Source organism: Ovis canadensis, chromosome 26 (genome assembly GCF_042477335.2).
Source record: "Ovis canadensis isolate MfBH-ARS-UI-01 breed Bighorn chromosome 26, ARS-UI_OviCan_v2, whole genome shotgun sequence".
Classification (NCBI taxonomy): domain Eukaryota; kingdom Metazoa; phylum Chordata; class Mammalia; order Artiodactyla; family Bovidae; genus Ovis; species Ovis canadensis.
Window position 1 is genome coordinate 22,474,776 of NC_091270.1, and position 23,551 is coordinate 22,498,326.

A 23,551-nucleotide genomic window follows, 5' to 3' on the forward strand; every position below is an offset into this window, starting at 1 on the left:
ATGGGACCGGATGCCATGATCTTCGTTTTCTGAATGTTGAGCTTTAAGCCAACTTTTTCACTCTCCTCTTTCACTTTCATCAAGAGGCTTTTGAGTTCCCCTTCACTTTCTGCCATAAGGGTGGTGTCATCTGCATATCTGAGGTTATTGATATTTCTCCCAGCAATCTTGATTCCAGCTTGTGTTTCTTCCAGTCCAGTGTTTCTCATGATGTACTTTGCATATAAGTTAAATAAGCAGGGTTTCAATATATAGCCTTGACGTACTCCTTTTCCTATTTGGAACCAGTCTGTTGTTCCATGTCCAGTTCTAACTGTTGCTTCCTGACCTGCATACAGATTTCTCAAGAGGCAGGTTAGGTGGTCTGGCTTTTGTTCTGAGTGATATGCTGAACACCAGCTTTAAAAAGCAAACCATCCTAAAATCCAGCTGTGCTCCTCCTCTCTGTAGGAGATGATCAGAGAGGTGGGGGAGGAATGCCCTCACTGAGGGAGATGCAGCTCTGATGGTGGCTGAGAACCAGTCAAGAAGGAATTTCCCTTTCCCAGCTGACCTGAGGCTGCTCCAAGGTCGTATGACCTTGTCGAGAGTTTCTTATCCAAGTGACATCATCTATTCCCTGTGGTCTGACGACATCTGAAGACTTGTTAAGAGAAATTATTCACAATTTCACTCGTGTGTGGAACACAAGACAAAAAGAAAACAAGTAAACAGAATTTGAAAGAAGACAAGGCTGACATGATGGCAAATACAAAGGTACACAGACCTGAGTAAAGGGAATCAGAAGAGGAGCCGCAAAGAAAATGGGGCAGCAGATAGTCACAGAGGAAACCTGCAGTTTTGGGTGCTGAGAAGGTGCGTGGTTCACAGAAGCTGAAATGTATGGCGATGTACCTAACAGTTCCCTCAAATTATAATGGGATAATACCAAAACTTAAAACAAAATAAAATTCATAAGAAATTAGAGAATCGATCCCCAGCTGCCTAAAGCCACATCACTACATGACTTTCCTCTTGTCCCATTTCCCTGAGGGACTAGCCAAACACCAACTTTAAACCACACAACCTGAAATTCAGCTGTGATCCTCTAGTCTGTCAGCAGATGCTCAGAATCATGAGTGCTGGACACTCCAGCCGAGGAGATGCAGCTTCCAGGGTGGCTGAGGAGGGTCAGAGGGGAAATTTCCCTTTCCTGCTGACTTTATACCCCCCACTTCAGTACTCTTGCCTGGAAAATCCCATGGACGGAGGAGCCTGGTGGGCTGCAGTCCATGGGGTCGCTAAGAGTTGGACACGACTGAGTGACTTCACTTTCACTTTTCCCTTTCATGCACTGGAGAAGGAAATGGCAACCCACTGCAGTGTTCTTGCCTGGAGAATCTCAGGGATGGGGGATCCTGTTGGGCTGCCGTCTATGGGGTCGCACAGAGTCGGACACAACTGAAGCGACTTAGCAGCAGCAGCAGGTCATATGACCTTGATGAGGTTTTCTTCCCTTTTTCTTTTTTTTGGATGAGGTTTTCTTAACCAATCAATGTTATGTAGGCTATAGTCCAGAGGTCACAAAGAATCAGACACAACTGAGCGACTGAACAGCAGAAATCACCCTGTATCTCTCAGTGTCTCAAAGACCCATTTAGAAAACAGAAATACCTTGTGCATTCACTTGGATGTGGAACACTAAACACAAATTTCAAAAGCAAATAAGTCAACACAAAAAGGAAGGAAAGCAAATGACACAAAAGCAGACATTCTCACGGAGCAGAGCAGGGCGTGTCGGAGGATGGTGGCAAGGCGACGGCCGACGAGTGGAGCGGGTCCACAGTTGGTAACAAAAACACCTAAGTTGTTGGTGCTCACCAATTTTATGATCTACTGGAATTGAAATATATTTTTTGTACACATAAAGTTTAATCTAACAAATTCACTGGATCAGTTCAGTTCAGTCGCTCAGTCGTGTCCGACTCTTTGTGACCGCATGAATCACAGTACCACGCCAGGCCTCCCTATCTATCACCAACTCCCGAGTTCACTCAAGCTCATGTCCATTGAGTCGGGATTGCCATCCAGCCATCTCATCCTCTGTCATCCCCTTCTCCTCCTGCCCCCAATCCCTCCCAGCATCAGAGTCTTCTCCAATGAGTCAACTCTTCCCATGAGGTGGCCAATGTACTGGAGTTTCAGCTTTAGCATCATTCCTTCCAAAGAACACCCAGGACTGATATCCTTTAGAATGCCATAGGCATTTGAAAATCAAAAATATTTATTTAATTTGGTAATTTAAAAAAAACTGTACTCTCCCAACTGACATCAGAGAAGTCAATTTTCAGACAAAAATTCAGTTACCCAAATTATTGTTCTCCCCTGTTTTCTGAATCTTTCATCCTCAGTGTCTCATTTTTACCTAGTTAATAATAATGTGAAATATATTTTTCAACTAAAGATGAAGAAATAATTTTTAAAGCTTTCAGTGCCTACATACAATAGCACTGAGGTTTCATAGCTCTTTATCCAGTGTCCCACATCAATGAGAATGATAAGATGCTAAATTCCTTAGAATTTGAATCTTCACATAATAATAGCATTCAGAAGGATGTATTTTATCGCCTCTGTTCTCAAATTTACTGAGATTAAGTGAGCTAGATCATTGTATGTGTGTGTTCATTCACTAAGTTGAGTCTTGACTCTTTGCGATCCCATGGACTGCAGCATGCCAGGCTTCCCTGTCCTCCAGTTTGCTCAAGGTCATGTCCATTGAGTTGGTGATTCAATATAACCATTTCATCCTCTGATGCACCCTTCTCCTTTTGCCTTCAATCTTTCCCAGCATCACAGTCTAAATCTAGACCCTTATTTGGCACCATACCTAAAACTCAACCCAGAGTTGATTAAAGATTTGAAGATAACACCTAAGATTGTAAAACTCCTAGAAGAAAACAAAAGTAATACGCTCCTTGTCATAGTTCCCAATCAAGGGAAAAGGGGGTAAGGGGAAAAAAAAAAAAAAACCATGTGCATATTCAACAGAAATCTAATCAGCCTTTAAGAAAAAATTGAGATCTTGTTCTTTTCCAGAACATGGATAGACCTTGTTATGATGCTAATGAACTAAGTCAGAGGCTGAAGGCAAACACCAAAGGACTTCACTCCCAGGTAGAACCGTAAGAACAAACTAGAAAGAAGCAAAGCAGATGACAAAAAGAAACACACAGATATACAGAACAGAGTAGTGAATACCAGTGAGGAGGTTTCAGGGTTAAAGGCACGATGGTAAAGTGATCAAATGTGTAGTGACAGAGAAGAAAATCTGGGTGGTGAGCATGTGTAAGGTTTACAAAAGTTGACGTGTAAAGCACAAATGGAACACATCTAACCTTAAAACACAATGTTAACTCAATTTATAAACTTAAATTATAAAGACACCTTACCCTATTGCCAGGCAAAATCACTATGTTATCTTTACTATGGACGTCTTTTTCTGAGCAATATGCTAAACACCAAATTTAAAGCAAACTATCCTAAAATCCAGTTGTCCTCCTCCTCTCTGTAGATGATCAGAGAGGTGGAGGAGGAATGCCTCTACTGGAGGAGATGCAGCTTTGAAGGTAGCTGAGGACCGGTGAAGAAGGAATTTCCCTTTCCTAGCTGACCTGAGGCTGCTCCAAGGTCACATGACATTGTCGAGAGTTTCTTAGCCAAGTGACATCATCTATTACCTTTGGTCTAACCACATCCAAAGACATGTTATGAGAAAGAAATAATTCACAATTTCACTCATGTGTGGAACATAAAAAAAAAAAAAAAACAAAAAGAAAACAAGTAAAAAGAATTTTAAGGAAGAAAAAAGTTGACAGGATAACAAGTACAAAGACCTGAGTAGTGGAAATCAGAGGAGAAGCCTCAGCAAAATAGGGCAGCAAATAGTAACAGAGAAAAACTGCATTTTTGGTGCTGAGGAGGTGTGTGGTTCACAGAAGCTAAAATGTATGGCTGTGCACCTACAACTTCACTAATGTTATAATGGAATGATACCTAAGTTTAAAAAAATTTAAAATTAAGTTGAAAGAAATTAAAGAATCAGTTCCACATCAGTGATGTGGTCTAAAGCCACATCACTATATAATTTTACTCGTCATATTTTCCTGAGGGACTAGCCAAACACCAAGTTTAAACCACACAGCTGTGAATCTCTAGTCTGCTGTTAGCCTCTAGTCAGCAGATGATCAGAATCATGAGTGCTAGACACTCCAGCTGAGGAGATGCACCTTCCAGGGTGGCTGAGTAGAGTCAGCAGGGAAATTTCCCTTTCATGCTGACTTTATACTATCCTAAGGTCACATGACCTTGATGAGGTTTTCTTAACCAATCAAGGTTAGGTAAGCTATAGTCTAGGAGGTCAAAAAGAGTCACACATCTTAGTGACTGAACAACAGCAATCACCCTGTATCTATCAACATCTTGAAGACACATTTAGAAGAGAAATAGCTTACGAATTCACTTATATGTGGAACACTAAACATATATTTTAAAAGCAAATAAGTAAAAAAAAAATGAGGAAAACAAATGATACAAAAACAAACACATATTCTTACAGAACAGAGCAGTCAACGTCAGAGGGTAGCAGCAAATGGACAGACGGCCAATGAGTAAAATAGGTCCACAGAATGGTAACAACAACAACAACAAAAAAAAATTTTGGTGCTAAGCAATTTTGTGATATGCTGGAGCTGAAATATATTGTTACACACATGAAACTTATCTAATATTGTGACCAGTGATAACCTAGAAAAGAATAAAATTTAAAGTATCTGTGGCCGATCGCTTAAACCACATCAATACATAATAATATCTGGTCTACTGTCCCATTTCTCTGATGGACAGGCTGAATGCCAAATTTATTTTTTATATAATAGTAAGTTTATTCAAGTCAACAGCAGTAAGCAGATGTATCAAATAATGTCAAAATGACAAGTAAGTGAACTCCAAATTTACATATAACAACCTTAAATCCTCTACTCTGCTGCACCTGAGCTGGGCTGGTCCCTAACCCTAATCCTTGTTGGTCAGTAGATGCTCAGAATGGCAGATGCCGGACACTCTTGAGTCCATTTGAAAGTGGCTGAGGCTAGTCAAGGCTATGGTTTTTCCAGTAGTCATGTATGGATGTGAGAGTTGGACTGTGAAGAAGGCTGAGCGCTGAAGAATTGATGCTTTTGAACTGTGGTGCTGGAGAAGACTCTTGAGAGTCCCTTGGACTGCAAGGAGATCCAACCAGTCCATTCTGAAGGAGATCAGTCCTGGGATTTCTTTGGAGGGAATGATGCTAAAGCTGAAACTCCAGTACTTTGGCCACCTCATGGGAAGATTGACTCATTGGAAAAGACTCTGATGCTGGGAGGGATTGGGGGCAGGAAGAGAAGGGGAGGACAGAGGATGAGATGGCTGGATGGCATCACGGACTCGATGGACATGAATCTGAGTGAACTCCAGGAGTTGGTGATGGACAGGGAGGCCTGGCGTGCTGCTATTCATGGGGTTGCAAAGAGTCGGACACGACTGAGCGACTGAACTGAACTGAGAACCAGTGGGAAATTTCACTTTCCTGCTGCCTTTGAGTCTGCTCTGAAGTTGCATGACCTTAATTAGGTTTTTCTTAACCCAGTCAAGGTTATGTATCACCTTTTGACCCTGTCATGTCTTGTAGACACATCTAGAAGAGAAATACCTTGTGAATCGACATGTATGGACCACTAAAAACAAAGAAAAAGAACACATAAAGTAAAAAATATTAAAGACAGTCAATGGCACAAAAACAAATCCATATATTCACAGAACAGAGCAGTTGATAGCAGACAGTAGCAGCAGAGGGATGGCTGATGGCTCCTCTGTCCATGGGATTCTCCAGGCAAAGATACAGCAGTGGTTTTCCATGCCCTCCTCCAGGGGATATTCCCTACCCAGGGATCAAACCTAGGTCTTCTGCATTGCAGGCAAATTTTTTACCATCTGAGCCACCAGGGAAGCCCCAAAATAGGTGAACAGGATGGTAAAAGATAAACCTCTACTTTCTTGGTGTTGACCATTTTATGGCATATTAAAACTGAACTATAATCATACACAAGTAAAACATGTCATATTGTAACCCAATCATACCCAAGAAAAAATATTAGTTTAAAAAATTAAATTACCCATGCCTCAGTGCATAAAGCCACATCTATGCATATTTTGTCTATGTCCAGGTTCTCTGGGGAACACACTGAACACCAAAACAAATTTTTTTAAAAAACCAAACCTGAAATCCAGCTGGGTACCTCCCATCTGTCAGTAGATGCTCAGAATGGTAGGCACTGGACACCCTCCACTGGAGGAGATGCAGCCTCGGAGGTGGCTGAGGGTCAGTGGGGAGAATTCCCTTAGCTGCCTTTGTTACTGCTCCGTGGTCCTGTGACCTTGTTAAGATTTCTCCTGGCCAATTAAGGTCATGTATCAGCTTGTTCCATCTGTGCCGGAAAACAAATTAAAAGAATCTTCATAGGAACAAGGATAGGAACACACCTGATCCCAGTGGATATCCGGGAAGACTCCCTGGAAATTTCAGTTCAATGTAGGTGTGTATCAAAGGATAACTTTCCAAGTCCTGCAGACAAGTGGGGACATCTGCTTTGTGATAGTATTTCTTTCTTTCTTTGGAAAAAAACATTGTACTAGTTATTTTCAAAACTGACTTGTGTTAAGGCTGATAGTTTGGAGCATTTTATATTCCTGCAGCCTTATTCCATGAGCTTATGTGGTGGTAACAAGGCTGGGTTCCTGTTTAGTGAGAATGCTGGGTGCATGATTCAGTAATCGGCTAAGTAAGACAGACAGTAAGATCATGGAAGGAACTTTTCACCCACTTGGCTCAGTTCAGAGGTTTGGGGGCAAAGTAACAAAGAGAATTCTGAGGTCTGGGAAGGCAGAGATGTCTGTTTCTTGAGCCCCAGGTGGTTTCTCTCTGCAGACGTAGGTTAAGGGGCTCAAATAATGTAAGACGAGATGTCTCTGAGACTCCCCCAGGACCTTGCGTGAGGAGGGTCACAACATTCTGAGAAACCTGACCAGTGGAGCTGAAGATCAGAGCTGTGTCACCGCCAGGGTTTGAATGGGGTCATGGGGATAGGGGGACATTGGAATGAGTGGAGTTGAGTTGTGTACAAAGAGCTGTGGAGAAAGAGGGAACTCAGAGAATGGGGCTGTCTCTGCCCACTTTTCCAGAGTGTAAACCTGTGTCCCTTGTTTATAGGGGCTCAAAGAAATTAAACAGCAACTCTGAGCTTCTTTAGCCGTGGACTTTATTATTTGAATATTTGCAATTATTATTCTATACACAAACATTAATTTCTTACAAAACTCTGTATTCCATATTGCTAGGTCACTTCACTCTTCATTGTATGCCACATTTCCATCAAGAACTATTTCCCCATATCACAATCTGCCTGATTGTGTGTTGTTGTTGTTCAGTTGCTAAGTTGTGTACAACTCTGCGATGCCATAGACTAGCCCACCAGGCTCATCTGTCCATGAGATTTTCCAGGCAAGAATACTGGAGTGGGTTGCCACTTCCTTCTCCAGGGTTTCTTCCTGGAAGCAGGATCAAACCTGTGTCTCCTGAATTCACAGGCATATTCTTTACCACTGAGCTACTTGGGAAGCCTGATTGTGTGTTACAGTTTTCTTTCAGGGGTTCCCCGTCCCATATATGATCACTTTTCTTATGATGTGAAATCTAGCTGTAGCTCCACTGTGGTTTTTAGGATTGCTACATCCTCAGTGTGAGAATTTGACATTAACTGAAAAACAAGCGATCACTGAAGACTTCTCTTCCTTCTTCCTTCATGACACTGAGGATGTGTTATATGGTCTGAGCACAGGTGAACCAGTGGGTTTGCTCTATGGAGAAAGAATTTCTCATAACTTTCCATGAAATCAATTCTTGAGGATAAATTATTTAGAAGTATGCTTTGATGTTGCTCAACATACTTTGGTATTTCTCAAGTCTTAATCTTTGTTCTTATTTTAGTGTTTACTTTATTTTCACTGAGTTTCTTGTGCACATCAAGCCTGGGGCTCATCTGAGTATTTGTTAAGAGTGATTACAGTCCCAGTGATTCTCCACATTGAGTGTGTGTGTGTGCATATTAGTTGTTCAGTCATGTCCAACTCTTTGTGACCCCATGGACTGTAGCCCACCAGGCTCCTCTGTCCATGGAATTCTCCAACCAAGAATCCTGGAATGGACTGCTCTTTCTCCAGGCCACATGGAGCAGCCTCATACTGAACAATTAATTGTGAAAGAAGAACTAGGGGTTGCTTATCCTCTCCTCACATACTCTAGGGTCTATAAAGTTGGAAGGTGCTGCTGAAAACACTCATATTGTGTTTACAGAGTGAGTTCTGCTAAGTTACCTGAGGTCAAGCAATTGACTAAAGGCATAGACAGTGCGCATATGGGTCCACTTCCACAGGTGATGCCTGTCTGGACTGTGGATGGAATATGATGCCTGTAGGAGCCTCCATGTTGATTAAGTCACCTCAGGTTAGAACATCTATGGAGGGCCCTTCTGCTTTTATCTCCTGTGCTGGGTTCCCTCCTGTTGTCTAAGGGAAATAGCAGGAGCAAAGTGTTCTCCACAGAGCTGACACTCACAGGGCTGCTCTCTGCTCTGGGTTCTCTCATGTTCCCTCAGTTTACTACATTTACTGAAGGCCTTCTTACACACAAGGCAAACGTGCTTTCACTCCTGTGTGGATTTTCTTGTGCATACAAAGCCCAGAACTATAACGGAAGAACTTCCCACACTCAAGACATAGATATGGTTTCTCTCCAGTGTGAATTTTATTGTGTGAATTAAGGTCCCTTCGTTGAGGAAACGCTTTTCCACACTGATGACACTCATAGGGCTTCTCTCCTGTGTGAGTTCTCTCATGTTCTTTCAAGGAGGAATTTCGACTGAAGACTTTCCCACACAGTTGACATTTGAATGGTTTCTCTCCAGTGTGAATCATACTGTGTCTCTTGAGGCTGGCACATCTACTAAAGACTTTCCCACACTGATGACATTCATAAGTCTTCTTTTCTGTGTGACTTTTCTCATGTTGTTTCAAGGAGGAATTTTGACTGAAAGCCTTCCCACACAGTTGACATTTGAATGGTTTCTCTCTAGTGTGACTCACCTTGTGTCGTATGAGCCTAGAGCAAAAACTAAAGACTTTTCCACACTGATGACATTCATAGCCATTCTCTCCTCTGTGAGCTTTCTCATGTTCTTTCAAGGAGAATCTTCCATTGATGATTTTTCCACAGAGTCGACATTCAAATGGTTTATTTCCAGTGTGAATCCTCTTGTGTTTGCTGAGGCTAGTACAACTACTAAAGGCCTTTCCACACAGAGGACATTTATAGGGCTTCTCTCCTGTATGAGTTCTCTCATGGTCTTTCAAGTAGTAACTTTGATTGAAGACTTTCCCACAGAGTTGACATTTGAATGGTTTCTCTCCAGTGTGAATCTTCTTGTGTCTGCTGAGGCTAGAGTAATTACTAAAGGCTTTCCTACATAGAGGACATTCATAGGGCTTCTCGCCTGTATGAGTGCTCTCATGCTCTTTCAAGGAGAATCTTTGATTGAAGACTTTGCCACAGTGTTGACATTTGAATGGTTTCTCTCCAGTGTAAATCACCTTGTGTCTTCTGAGTCTAAAGAAATTCCGAAGGACTTTTCCACACGGAGCACATTGACATGATTTACCTCTAGTGTGAATGTGACCCTGTCCATTAAGGAATGACCCTTGACTAAGTGATTTTTCACACTGTTTGCTGACATTATGTTTCCTTCTTAAGGGAACTGTTGAATATTGAGGTGAAGATTGAGGAGTAAATTCATCACTCAGATCAGTACATCCAGCAGAATTTCCTTGCAAGTGAGAAACCTGCTTTGGAGAAGGAGATATGAAACTGTTACTGGTTTGCCCAAGACCAGGCAGACATTCATTTGTCTGCATGTTCACCGTAGAGCATCAGCTGGTAAGTTTCCCGTTAAAATGTCTCCAGTGTTAGAAGTAAACATGTGTTGTGTTATTCCCCTGCAGGCACAATATAGTTTTATAAAACTTTTATAGTTTCCTACCTCAGATATCAGATTAATTTTGAAGATGAGCAATGTTTGTATAACTGACTTTTTCCCCTTAATTCACTGGTTGTGGTTTTGAGCTCATATTGATTCTTAACTGATTTCAGTGTACCCAAAATTTTTTCCAAAAAGAGCTCAATCTCAAATTACACATAGGCAATAGTTCTCAATTACCAACTTATCTCACTGCCAGGTCTTTAATTTGGATGACTGGGGTTCCCACCCATGAAACTTACCATTGCCATGGTAGGGGATATGTGCTTCCTGTAAACACTTGGCATGAGTATCATTTCTTGTTGTCCAAGTGGTCTTTCACTGCCTAAAGAAATAGGAAAAAATATAGATTTTAGAATGGCATTAGGAAAATAGAAATATAGATAACTACCAAGTCCTCTATGTGAGTATGTTCCAAAAATTGGCACTCAAATGGAGAAACTGTGTACATAACAAAGAAATACTGAAGGTAGTAGAATACTTTAAAAGTCATTGTCTGTTAGACAAAACCAGGATTAAAATATAAAAATGTAGTGTGGGGAAGAGACAGTGTGTCAGAAAATGATGGAAAAAACATTAAATGAGAGGATCAGGACAGGAATCACTATGTGTAAGTTTAAGTGCAGCAAGTCCACAAGTATTTAAAGAAAAGAAAGTGGCAGGAAGACACATGATTTGGGATCATAGGTGCACAAAATGGTAAAAATGTGAGGAATATGCCCCAACGTTCTCCTTTCATTTAGGATAGATCCCTCATGTCTCAAAACCTTCAGTTTTGCTTCCAAGGACTTAGTCACTCAATGACCAGAACCTCTTTGCAGTGAAGCCCAGGCCCCTGATGCTCACCTGGTCTTTGACTTTGGAAGCTTCCTGCTGCTTTACTCCACAACTCTTTTCCCTGTTCCAGCTGGGAAATCACATCTGATTTGCTGATCTGATTGCCTGTTTGATTTTTTAAAAAAAAGTGTGGATTTTGAGTCTGGCCTAATTATCCTTTGGTATGCTTAAGTCCAAGGTAAGGTACTGAGGAAAATAAAGAGATAATTGAAGGTCAGTGCAGGCAACAACATCTTCACTGGACAAAACAGTGAAGATCCTTCAGCAGACCAGGAGGAAACCCAGAGCAGCAGCAAGAACAGTGAGGCTGTCTACGGGCTGATGCCCATGCACCAGTTCAGAGAGAGGACACAGAATCCTCAGTCTTTTCCAAATGGGAAAGATCAAAAGACTCTACAGTGGGCTGAATATTTCTATCAAACAGGATCCAGTAATGATCCACCTTACAGGAAGAATCAAAATTATGTCATATACAGGACTCTGCTCTCAAGCCTTCAAGAAGTGATTGGAATAGAATAATTATTTTTAAAATATCGAATCCTTTTACTTATGCATTAAAATATCCATTGAATCCCCAGTTCTGTTTTGAGTCTAGAGACTGAGTAGCAACAAAGATGAAACCTGGCCAACAAAACCTTTCAGTGTGGTGATGAAAACTGTCACATAAAGAAACATCTTCCTTTTAAGTGTCCATGAAGAATATCAGAGAATCAGGAAACAGTTGCAGTGGAATACAAGGAAGCTGTTTTATATGCTTGTTCAGCGAATGAATGAATGCAATGGACACAGATGCATATACATCTGTGCTGACAGACTCACCTACAAAGACCAGGTGGGTGATAGTTTCCATCATCACATTTCTGAACAGGTTTTTCTGGGACTTGTCTAGCAGGCTCCATTCTTCCCGGGTGAAGTCAACAGCTACATCTTCAAACGTCACCAATTCCTAAAACATCAGGGATATTCTGATTTAGACAGAGCAGCCTCTACTGTTGTCCAGAGTGGAAAGGTTCAGCTGAGGAAGGATGGGGACTGGGTGGATGATGATCATGCTCCATGTGGGGTTCCCCTGGTTCCCTGCAGCACTGAGCTGTTGTCTGCCTTTCAGATACATTCATGGACACCTATACACTCAAGAATCCTTATTTTACAGAAATATCACATGAAGTGTGTTTTAGTATAATTTGGAAGTTTTTCGATAACCTGGTAATTAGGACTTCTAGACAGGTGATTATGAAATAGTCACTTGAAAATGTATAATTAAATTTCTCTTTTTTATTAATTGGACACATTTCCAACAAGACAAACAGTAACCATGATGAGCTACCTTTAAACCATGACTATTGATTTAAATTATGTCCCTAGGTGCTTCCCTGGTGGCTCAGAAGGTAAATTATGTCTCTAGGGGAAATTTTGATTCTCCAAATAGAAACTGCTTTCATAACTTCTTATGAGTGTTGAATCGCCCAATATATTGAGGTATGAACTGTTTCTGGCCTAGCAAACCTATGTTAAATACAAAACATTATTCTACTAATCATGCAAATGTCAGAGAATCATGATGAGCTGTCTATAGTGTTCTCAGAACTGAACAGGGTTCATATAGAACTCGGTACCAGGAGATGTTGTCTCTCTCAGCACTGTGGGACTCAGGTGTTCAGAACACACTCTGAGGTAAGACAGTTCAGCAAAATGAGTTATGGACTCTCGGGCTGGAGTGAAGGACAGACTGAGACTGGCTATTCCTGTGGTGGGAGGACTCCCACTCTCTGCATTCTCAGGGACCTTGACCTTAGTTATCCCTATTTCTCTTGTAATCTAACACTGTCTCTATGGTGAAGGATGAAAGGAGCCTAGTTATTGGCTTTGTTTTCTCCAGTTTTTAAAAAATCTATACAAGAGCCTAGTTTTACTCTATCTACTCTGCTGCTGCTGCTAAGTCGCTTCAGTCGTGTCCGACTCTGTGCAACCTCATAGACAGCAGCCCAGCAGGCTCCACCGTCCCTGGGATTCTTCAGGCAAGAACACTGGAATGGGGTCTCTTTTCTTTGCAGACAATACTCCTCCCTACACATTCCTTCCAGACTTCCCTGGTGGCTCAGTGGTAAAGAGCCTGTCTAACAGTGCAGAAGACTCAGGTATGAACCCTGTGTCAGGAAGATCCCTGGAAAAGGAAATAACAATCCATTCCAGTATCCTTGCCTGGGAAATCCCATGGACAAGGAGCCTGGTGGGCTACAGTCCACAGGGTTGCAAAGAGTCGGATAAAACTGAGCAATTAAACAGTAACAATATTACATTCGTTCCAGTTCTCAAATATAAGTACAAGTCAGACATCTTGGAATGTGAAGTTAAGTGGGCCTTAGGAAGCATCACTACGAACAAAGCTAGCGGAGGTGATGGAATTCCAGTTGAGCTATTTCAAATCCTAAAAGATGAGGCTGTGAAAGTGCTGCACTCAATATGTCATCAAATTTGGAAAACTCAGCAATGGTCACAGGACTGGAAAAGGTCAGTTTTCATTCCAATCCCAAAGAAAAGCAATGCCAAAGAATTCTCAAACTACTGCACAATTGCACTCATCTCACATGCTAGCAAAGTAATGCTTAAAATTCTCCAAGCCAGGCTTCAACAGTATGTGAACTGTAAACTTCCACAGGTTCAAGCTGGATTTAGAAAAGGCACTGTAGACAGATGCTTTACCCTCTGAGCCACCAGGGAAGTCCTTAGAAAAGGCAGAGGAACCAAATATCAAACTGCCAACATCCGCTGGATCATTGAAAAAGCAAGAGAGTTCCAGAAATACATCTACTTCTGCTTTATTGACTATGCTAAAGTCCTTAACTCTGTGGATCACAATAAACTGTGGAAAATTCTGAAAGAGATGGGAATACCAGACCACCTGACCTGCCTCTTGAGAAACCTGTACGCAGGTCAGGAAGTTAACAGTTAGAACTGGACATGGAACCAAAAAAAACACCTGGTTCCAAATAGGAAAAGGAGTACGTCAAGGCTGTATATTGTCACCCTGCTTATTTAACTCATATGCAGAGTACATCATGAGAAATGCTGGGCTGGAGGAAGCACAAGCTGGAATCAAGAGAGCTGGGAGAAATATCAATAACCTCAGATATGCAGATGACACCACCCTTATGGCAGAACGTGAAGAAGAACTAAAGAGCCTCTTGATGAAAGTGAAAGAGGAGAGTGAAAAAATTGGCTTAAAGCTCAACATTCAGAAAATGAAGATCATGGCATCTGGTCCCATCACTTCATGGGAAATAGATGGGGAAACAGTGGCAGACTATTTTTTAGGCTCCAAAATCACTGCAGATGGTGACTGCAGCCATGAAATTAAAAGGCACTTACTCCTTGGAAGAAAAGTTATGACCAACCTAGATAGCATATTAAAAAGCAGAGACATCACTTTGCCAACAAAGGTCCATCTAGTCAAGGCTATGGTTTTTCCAGTGGTCATCTATGGATGTGAGAGTTGGACTATAAAGGAAGCTGATCACTGAAGAATTGATGCTTTTGAACTGTGATGTTGGAGAAGACTCTTGAGAGTCCCGTAGACTGCAAGAAATCCAACCAGTCCATCCTAAAGGAAATCAGTCCTGAATATTCATTGGAAGGACTGATGCTGAAGCTGAAACTCCAATATTTGGGGCACGTGATGCAAAGAACTGACTCATTTGAAAAGACCCTGATGTTGGGCAAAATTGAAGTCAGCAGGAGAAGGGGATGACAGAGGATGAGATGGTTGGACGGCATCACCGACTCAATGGACATGTTTGAGTAAACTCCAGTAGTTGGTGATAGACAGGGAGGCCTGGTGTGCTGCAGTCCATGGGGTCCCAGAGTCGGACACAACTGAACTGAACTGAAAATGCGTGATTTGGGGAAAGAATGCTAATGATAGTTTGTTGACTTTTTCATTAACTTTCAATAGTGCATATGTACTGAGTAGTGAGAGGTTAAAAACTGAAAAAAAGTAAAATGATTCTCTTTTAGTTCCAAACCTGATTTCTGTTCCTGTCAACACTGAACAGCTTCACATCAGGTAGTATAACACTAGATTAGCTACACTCAGGGCCGTGACCTCTGACTCTCCAGGGCTTGTGATGTCTTCTCCTCACTGATCTCTACTACTTGCCATTACTGCTCCTAAGCCCCTCACATCCAAAAATAGCCAAAAAATTAATCTTTCACCAATCAGGACAAGGGTTGAATAAGTAAAAAGAAATTTTATTATCTCTTCTGTAAACATACAAGATTAGTGCAAGCTCTCATAAATTTGTTTACTGTAAAGAATGAGATTAGTTTCTTATTATTGATAGACCTGACCCATGATAACTATCCCAGAGTCCTGGACAAAGGTAATTTGAGCTCAAATATCTGAACCCTGTCTGCTTGTGCTTGGAACATAGAAGCCAGTTTGCAACCTTGTCCATCTAATGGCACTTGGGGCGTAATTTCAGGAGGAGGCATCTCTACTTACCAGGGGCTCCATCTTCAACAGCTCAGTCACCAGGACCCTTTCTCACGATTTCACTCACAGCCAATCCAAGCACTAGGCAGGTCAATCTGAGGATGGGGAAGAAGCCTTGAGACTCCAGACTTCCAGACCCATCAGAATTCAAGCCCCAACCTTCACCTGGACATGACCCCCAGCCCCTCAAACCGAAATAAGTGATGCACCCTAAGAATCTTCTCTGCAGGATCACATGTAAGATGGCTATAGCCATTGTGAAATGAAAATATCTCCTGCCACATTAATAAACAAGAAATGTCACAGCCATCAGTAATTTCTGCCCTTCATATGTGAATAAGAACTCCCTAAATTGCAATCAAGCATATGTTGCCACCCCTTCACGTTCCTCCCTCCACCCACCCACCCCCACGCCATGGTGATTGCTGAGAAGCTGGGGAAATACAGGCAGCAAGATGAACAAGGAAACAGGATTAGCCCCAGGGAGCTGAAGTGCACATGAAGGCAATGAGCCCAGAGGCTTGCATCTTCCTATACATAGAGTGCTAACTTTCTAATTTGATACCTGATCTTTGATGTTCAGAGTGCCTGCTCCCTTTGTTAAAAACTTTATAGAGCCTGACTTCCCCTCTGGCTTCCTTGGAGCAATCTCTCAGAACTAACTGAGGCACTGCCTCCTAGGCTGCAGTCCTCATTTTGCCCCAAATAAAACTTAACTTGCAACTCTCAAGTTGTGCATATTTTTAAGTCGACGATGCCATAGGCTGCTGAACATAGAAAACTCAAGGTTTATCTTGTCTTATTTGTAAGATGTCTGTAGTTTGACCTTCTTTATTAGCATCCACAGTGCGGACTACAAAATACAGTCATAACCTGAACGTAGAGAGTTATTGCTTTTGTTGGCAATGTTTAGGACTCTGAGCCCAGGAGACAGCGTCTCAGTAGTTCTGAGAAAACTGCTCCAAGGATGCAGGAGGGGAATTAGATATACACAGATTTTGTAACAAAGGGAGCAGGCAGGCCGAAGGGACTGAAGAATTCCCAGTGCTGGGACGCTCATCCCAGATCAGGTGAAGGTCCTTGTTGATATGTCAATCCAAGTGTTAATTTCCAGATTAGGCCTATTGATAAATAATAAAAGATTCTCTGGATCCTTATCTTCTAACCTAATAGGATCCAGAGATATTTCCCTTGTTGCCTATTACGATACCTCAGCTCAGTCACTCAGTCGTGTCCGACTCTTTGCGACCCCATGAATCCCAGCACGCCAGGCCTCCCTGTCCATCACCGACTCCCGGAGTTCACTCAGACTCACATCCATCAAGTCCGTGATGCCATCCAGCCATCTCATCCTGTGTCGTCCCCTTCTCCTCCTGCCCCCAGTCCCTCCCAGCATCAGAGTCTTTTCCAATGAGTCAACTCTTCCCATGAGGTGGCCAAAGTACTGGAGTTTCAGCTTCAGCATCATTCCTTCCAAAGAAATCCCAGGACTGATCTCCTTCAGAATGGACTGGTTGGATCTCCTTGCAGTCCAAGGGACTCTCAAGAGTCTTCTCCAACACCACAGTTCAAAAGCATCAATTCTTCAGTGATCAGCCTTCTTCACAGTCCAACTCTCACATCCATACATGATCACAGGAAAAACCACAGCCTTGACTAGACGGACCTTAGTCAGCAAAGTAATGTCTCTGCTTTTGAATGTGCTATCTAGGTTGGTCATAACTTTTCTTCCAAGGAGTAAGCGTCTTTTAATTTCATGGCTGCAGTCACCATCTGCAGTGATTTTGGAGCCAAAAAAAAAATGAAGTCTGACACTGTTTCCACTGTTTCCCCATCTATTTCCCATGAAGTGATGGGACCGGATGCCATGATCTTCGTTTTCTGAATGTTGAGCTTTAAGCCTACTCTTTCACTCTCCTCTTTCACTTTCATCAAGAGGCTTCTTAGTTCCTCTTCACTTTCTGCCATAAGGGTGGTGTCATCTGCATACCTGAGGTTATTGATATTTTTCCTGGCAATCTTGATTCCAGCTTGTATTTCTTCCAGTCCAGCGTTTTTCATGATGTACTCTGCATATAAGTTAAATAAGCAGGGTGACAATATACAGCCTTGACGTACTCCTTTTCCTATTTGGAACCAGGTGGTTCTTTTTGTTCCATGTCCAGTTCTAATTGTTGCTTCCTGACCTGCATACAGATTTCTCAAGAGGCAGGTCAGGTGATCTGGTATTCCCATCTCTCTCAGAATTTTCCACAGTTTATTATGATCCACACAGTCAAAGGCTTTGGCATAGTCAATAAAGCAGATAAAGATGTTTTTCTGGAACTCTCTTGCTTTTTCTATGATCCAGCGGATGTTGGCAATTTGATCTCTGGTTCCTCTGCCTTTTCTAAAACCAGCTTGAACATCAGGGAGTTCACGGTTCACGTGTTGCTGAAGTCTGGCTCGCAGAATTTTGAGCATTACTTTACTAGCATATGAGATGAGTGCAATTGTGCGGTAGTTTGAGCATTCTTTGGCATTGCCTTTCTTTGGGATTGGAATGAAAACTGACCTTTTCCAGTCCTGTGGCCACTGCTGAGTTTTCCAAATGTGCTGGCATATTGAGTGTAGCACTTTCACAGCCTCATCTTTTAGGATTTGAAATAGCTCAACTGGAATTCCATCACCTCCACTAGCTTTGTTCGTCGTGATGCTTTCTAAGGCCCACTTGACTTCACATTCCAGGATGTCTGGCTCTAGATTAGTGATCACACCATCATGATTATCTGGGTCATGAAGACCTTTTTTGTACAGTTCTTCTGTGTATTCTTGCCACCTCTTCTTAATATCTTCTGCTTCTGTTAGGTCCATACCATTTGTGTTCTTTATCGAGCCCATCTTTGCATGAAATGTTCCCTTGGTATCTCTAATTTTCTTAAAGAGATCTCTAGTCTTTCCCATTCTGTTGTTTTCCTCTATTTCTTTGCATTGATCGCTGAAGAAGGCTTTCTTATCTCTTCTTGCTATTCTTTGGAACTCTGCATTCAGATGCTTATATCTTTCCTTTTGTCCTTTGCTTTTCGCCTCTCTTCCTTTTCACAGCTATTTGTAAGGCCTCCCCAGACAGCCATTTTGCTTTTTTGCATTTCTTTTCCATGGGGATGGTCTTGATCCCTGTCTCCTGTACAATGTCATGAACCTCATTCCATAGTTCATCAGGCACTCTATCTATTAGTACTAGGCCCTTAAATCTATTTCTCACTTCCACTGTATAATCATAAGGGATTTGATTTAGGTCATACCTGAATGGTCTAGCGGTTTTCCCTACTTTCTTCAATTTAAGTCTGAATTTGGTAATAAGGAATTCATGATCTGAGCCACAGTCAGCTCCTGGTCTTGTTTTTGTTGACTGTATAGAGCTTCTCCATCTTTTGCTGCAAAGAATATAATCAATCTGATTTCGGTGTTGACCATCTGGTGATGTCCATGTGTAGAGTCTTCTCTTGCGTTGTTGGAAGTGGGTGTTTGCTATGACCGGTGCATTTTCTTGGCAAAATTCTATTAGTCTTTGCCCTGCTTCATTCTGCATTCCAAGGCCAAATTTGCATGTTACTCCAGGTGTTTCTTGACTTCCTACTTTTGCATTCCAGTCCCCTATAATGAAAAGGACATCTTTTTTGGGTGTTAATTCTACAACATCTTGTAGGTCTTCATAAAATCGTTCAACTTCAGCTTCTTCAGCATTACTGGTTGGGGCATAGACTTGGATAAGTGTGATATTGAATGGTTTGCTTTGGAGACGAACAGAGATCATTCTGTCGTTTTTGAGATTGCATCCAAGTACTGCATTTCGGACTCTTTTGTTGACCGTGATGGCTACTCCATTTCTTCTGAGGGATTCCTGCCCATAGTAGTAGATATAATGGTCATCTGAGTTAAATTCACCCATTCCAGTCCATTTTAGTTCGCTGTTTCCTAGAATGTCGACGTTCACTCTTGCCATCTCTTGTTTGACCACTTCCAATTTGCCTTGCTTCATGGACCTGACATTCCAGGTTCCTATGCAATATTGCTCTTTACAGCATCGGACCTTGCTTCTATCACCAGTCACATCCATCACACTATTACTATTAACTATTTTTCTAACTATTTTTCTAAATGTGATCTATTTCTTCAAGATGTTTAGCTATCATTAATTTGGCAGGAGGCCTGGTTATACATCATGTAATACAAAAGGCAACAATCATAAAACAAACAGGTTATAAGTAATACTGTTAATAATGTAATGAAAGTTACAAATAGAGATTTAAGCCATGAGCTTTCAGAATCAAACCATCTTCCTAAAACATCACCCATTAGAGGATTCATGTGGTATATAAACCAAACACTCAGTTTGAATTATAGCACAGGTGCCCCCTTGAGACGCTGTAAGGATATTAAAGGCCATATGATTTTGTAAGACAGCTTTTCTTATCATAGAAACCTCAGAATTTAGTAAGCTAATAGACTGGTTGCATTAATTATTTAATGCCTTGAATGAATCTTGTTAAGGCTTCAATGTGAGAAATAACAATTTCCAATCCTACTGAAGGTGCCAAAATAGCTGCAAAGTGGTCATATCCATGAAATATAGATCTCTTGGCCCATTGGGCTCATACTGATGGTAAATTTGGAGTCACATCTAAGTTTGTACATAAGTGGCCTTGAGCCCAAGGGAATCTTAAAACAGATGTTTCTAGCCAGCCTGTTGGAAGCTAGGGACATAGATTGGACCCACAAAGCCATGGAGTCCCATTAGGTGCCAGCCAGCATATTTCTGGTCTTCTGACCTAATCTGTTCCGTATCAATCACTGTCTTTAAGAGGAATGGTACACTGGCAGTTTTCATGACACCCAGCCTAATTTTCTACTATTAGGTTGATTATCTTTGATATGATTACATTGTTCCCAGCATAGGGGGACCTTTAGGCTTAGATGACCATAGTCTGGTGTTAGCTAGATAAATCCATCCCATAACTGAGGAAATGTCCCTCCTAATAGTCTAGAGTTTACCTAGCCCTTAAGAGAAAATTCATGTTTATGGCTATGGTTAGAATAAGTATGTTTGACTGGTCAAGTGAGTGGGTCCCATCTAGTGATATTAGCTGTAGCCTAAACAGAATTATAGTTCTTTTATTCTAAAATAAACTTTCTAAGAGTCATAAACCAATCAGAGCCTTGGAGGGAAGAAAGCCACCAAGGTAAACCAGAGGTACTCAATCCTGGAAATTAACCACAATTCAACTATTTGATTGATTTCTAAAATTTGCATAAGATTGTGCCCATGATAGAAAAACATTTGATTCATGTGTAAGAGTCCAAGAAACTAAGAATAAAACTTACAAACAATCATATGGGTCAGGCCAACATCTTGGATCAGCTGTCTACTTCTGATGGTGTCTTCTTCTTGTCCTGGGCTTTGCTGTTTCCTTATTATCAGAGTATCACTTTAAGGTGAGTTTGAAGCCAGCAGTTCTCTCTATAGACGAGTCTGGTGCAAGAGCCCTTTTAAGGTGGAAAATACGAATCCAAGAGTCAGTTCCCTTCCATTTCACTGCACATGACCTAGTCAAAAGAACCTGATAAGAGCCCTTCCATCTAGTTTGGAAGGAGTCCTTTAAATGACGTCTCTTTTTCCCATGCATAATCTCCTGGTTGGGCTTCCCAGTTGGCGCTAGTGGTAAAGAACCAGACTGCCAATGCAGGAAACATAAGAGATGTGGGTTTGATCCCTGGGTTGGGAAGATCCCTTGGAGGAGGGAATGGCAACCCACTCCAGTATTCTTGCCTAGAGAATCCCATGGAGACAGGAGCCAGCAGGCTACAATCCATGGGGGTGCAAAGAGTCGGACATAACTGAAACAACTTAATCTCCTGGTTAATCTCTCATGGGACATCTGATCTTCCTTTGAGGATAGATTACTGTAGTAAGCTTCAGAAACAAGTTTAGAATGACTTGTCAATACTTTGATTAAACCCTTACAATAATATATCTCCCTAAGTAATATAGGGTCATAGTCTTTCCTTCAGTCTCATCTGTCTCCCTGTAACAGTCTCAAAGGGAGACAAATGATGTCTGTCAGAGAAGACCTGGGGTTGAGGAGAACCGACGGAAGAGCTTTAGGCCGAGAAGGAATAAACATCCATCATCCTAGCCATCTGAGTTTTAGTTTAACTGTTCCATTTGTCCTTTCCACTAACCCAGAAGACTGGGGGTGACAGGTACAATGGAAATGTTGCACAATCGGCCAACTTTTACACATTTCCTTAACAATTTGTCCAATAAAATGGGTCCCTCTGTCACTGTGTAGTTCAGAGGGGATTCCCCAGATGGGAATCACTCTTTCTAAAAGCAGCTTCCCTATTGATTGTGCCTTGGTCCTTCTGCATGGTTGAAGATTTGATTACAACATAGTTAGGAAACTTGGATATTTCTGCAACATATAACATTTCAGTATAATCACCAAAATTATGAATAATAACACTGCATCAGGACATGTCAGATGTTAGAGATATTTGGAATATCTATATTAATAATATTTACCTATACATCACAATCTCAAGTTTACTTTCAATCACTTGACAGTGTTTTTGAATTAAAAATACCAAATAAAATACTAAGCTTAATATTTATCTCTGAGGTTCCTCAGAGATGATTCTTTGAAGCATCTATCCCAAAGTCAACTGGAAGCTAAACAGCTTAGTTAGGTTTTGATATTTGGGAAGTTTATTAGAAATATCAAAGAGATTTTAAAACACAGGATCATAGGTCACTGAAACAATACCTATCCATTTAATCAAGGTCACAAAGAAGATAAATATAAATCATTTAAGGGCGCAGAAACTCACACAATCTTTTATTAGGAGGAGCACTTATCACAGAAAGAAAGAAAAATTCCAGTCTTGCATTAGCTCACTTAACAAAGTCCATTTACTTAGTTAACTTCAACCTAAATTCAAGTTAATCCTGACTAGGAATAAAATTTTTCCCTCAGGGTTCCACTTTTTGTATCCAGCCTTTCATTTTTCAACTAAATAAAATTAACTAGCTCATTTTTTTTCTTTAACTAAAATGTAGTTTCATTGCTCACTATCTTCTTTATCGGAAAGACATTTTACTTCCTACTGTATTCTGAAAAGTTACTTTATTATTTCCAACAGCTTTAATTACATGTTTAAATTAGAATCCTCAGCTCTTAAAGCCTTAATTTTAGTAAAATTAAGAAGCAAGCAATTAGGCAGTCTTTACATTATAAAATTATGCATTTTATAAATTGATGAGCTTAAACATAGTGATAATTTAAAAAATAAAACATTTGTTTTCCTATAGAGAACATCTTAGGTGGTATCAAACATTGTCATTAATATTCTCAAATACTTTTAATTTTTTTTAATTTAGTAATTGATGTCTTGTACATCAGTATTCAGTCACTTCAGTCATGTCCAACTCTGTGCAACCGTATGGACTGCAGCCTGCCAGCCTACTCTGTCCATGGGATTCTCCAAGGCAAGAGTACTAGAGAGGTTTGCCATGCCCTCCTTCAGGGGATCTTCCCAACGCAGGGATCAAGCCCGCAGTGTCTCCTGCATCTTCTGCACTGCACGCAGATTCTTTACCAATGAGCTGCTCCCCCAGCCCCGGAAGTCCCAATTGATATCTCAGTATCTTTTAAATAAACTTCCATCACTAAGCTTAAATTGGCCCAGCTTTAGAATCTTAAGTTACAAAACATCTGGAAAGATCATTTTAAATACACATTTCCACTTTATGATTACTTTAAAGCTTTTATCCTAAAGTTTTTAATCTCATTTACATTTATGTGAAGTTTCATCATGTCCAGTTATTTTCTTGCAAGAGATTAGTAAGGTCTTATTTATTAAACCTAGGTATAATAAAGTATAATAATTAATTTTGATGACTATTAATGACATCTATATTAATTTAGATCCACAAACTTAAACATTAGTATCAGTTATCAACTTAATATTGAATATTTCCCAGTTCATGTGAGCCTGAAAGCCATCTTGGCCAGTTTTCTTT

The 23,551-nt window shown here is 41.0% G+C and overlaps 2 protein-coding genes across 4 annotated transcripts in view; one reads left to right on the plus strand and one right to left on the minus strand.

Annotated features, from left to right (window-relative positions):
- Positions 1–23,551, plus strand: part of LOC138430985 (zinc finger protein 705A-like) — a 108,618-nt gene that overhangs the window by 49,927 nt on the left and 35,140 nt on the right. For all 3 annotated transcript variants that reach the window (XM_069573107.1, XM_069573108.1, XM_069573109.1), the window contains one exon: positions 9,878–10,060. The gene's annotated coding sequence lies outside the window, so the exon portion shown is untranslated. The remainder of the gene's footprint in view (positions 1–9,877; positions 10,061–23,551) is intronic.
- Positions 8,752–15,510, minus strand: LOC138430804 (zinc finger protein 678-like). Its single transcript, XM_069572826.1, has 4 exons — positions 15,499–15,510; positions 11,817–11,943; positions 9,214–9,752; positions 8,752–8,961 (listed from the first exon to the last, which is right to left on the minus strand). Exons 1-4 carry the CDS (start codon positions 15,508–15,510, stop codon positions 8,752–8,754), a joined length of 888 nt encoding a protein of 295 aa, XP_069428927.1.

Excerpts from the sequence above, each read along its gene's own strand:
- LOC138430804 (XM_069572826.1), bottom strand. Across the intron at positions 9,753-11,816 it reads CACCCACCTGGTCTTTGTAG|TCCTTCGGAATTTCTTTAGA; the intron begins GTGAGTCTGTCA and ends CGTGTGGAAAAG. Across the intron at positions 8,962-9,213 it reads CTAGGCTCATACGACACAAG|AGAACTCACACAGGAGAGAA; the intron begins GTGAGTCACACT and ends AAAGAACATGAG.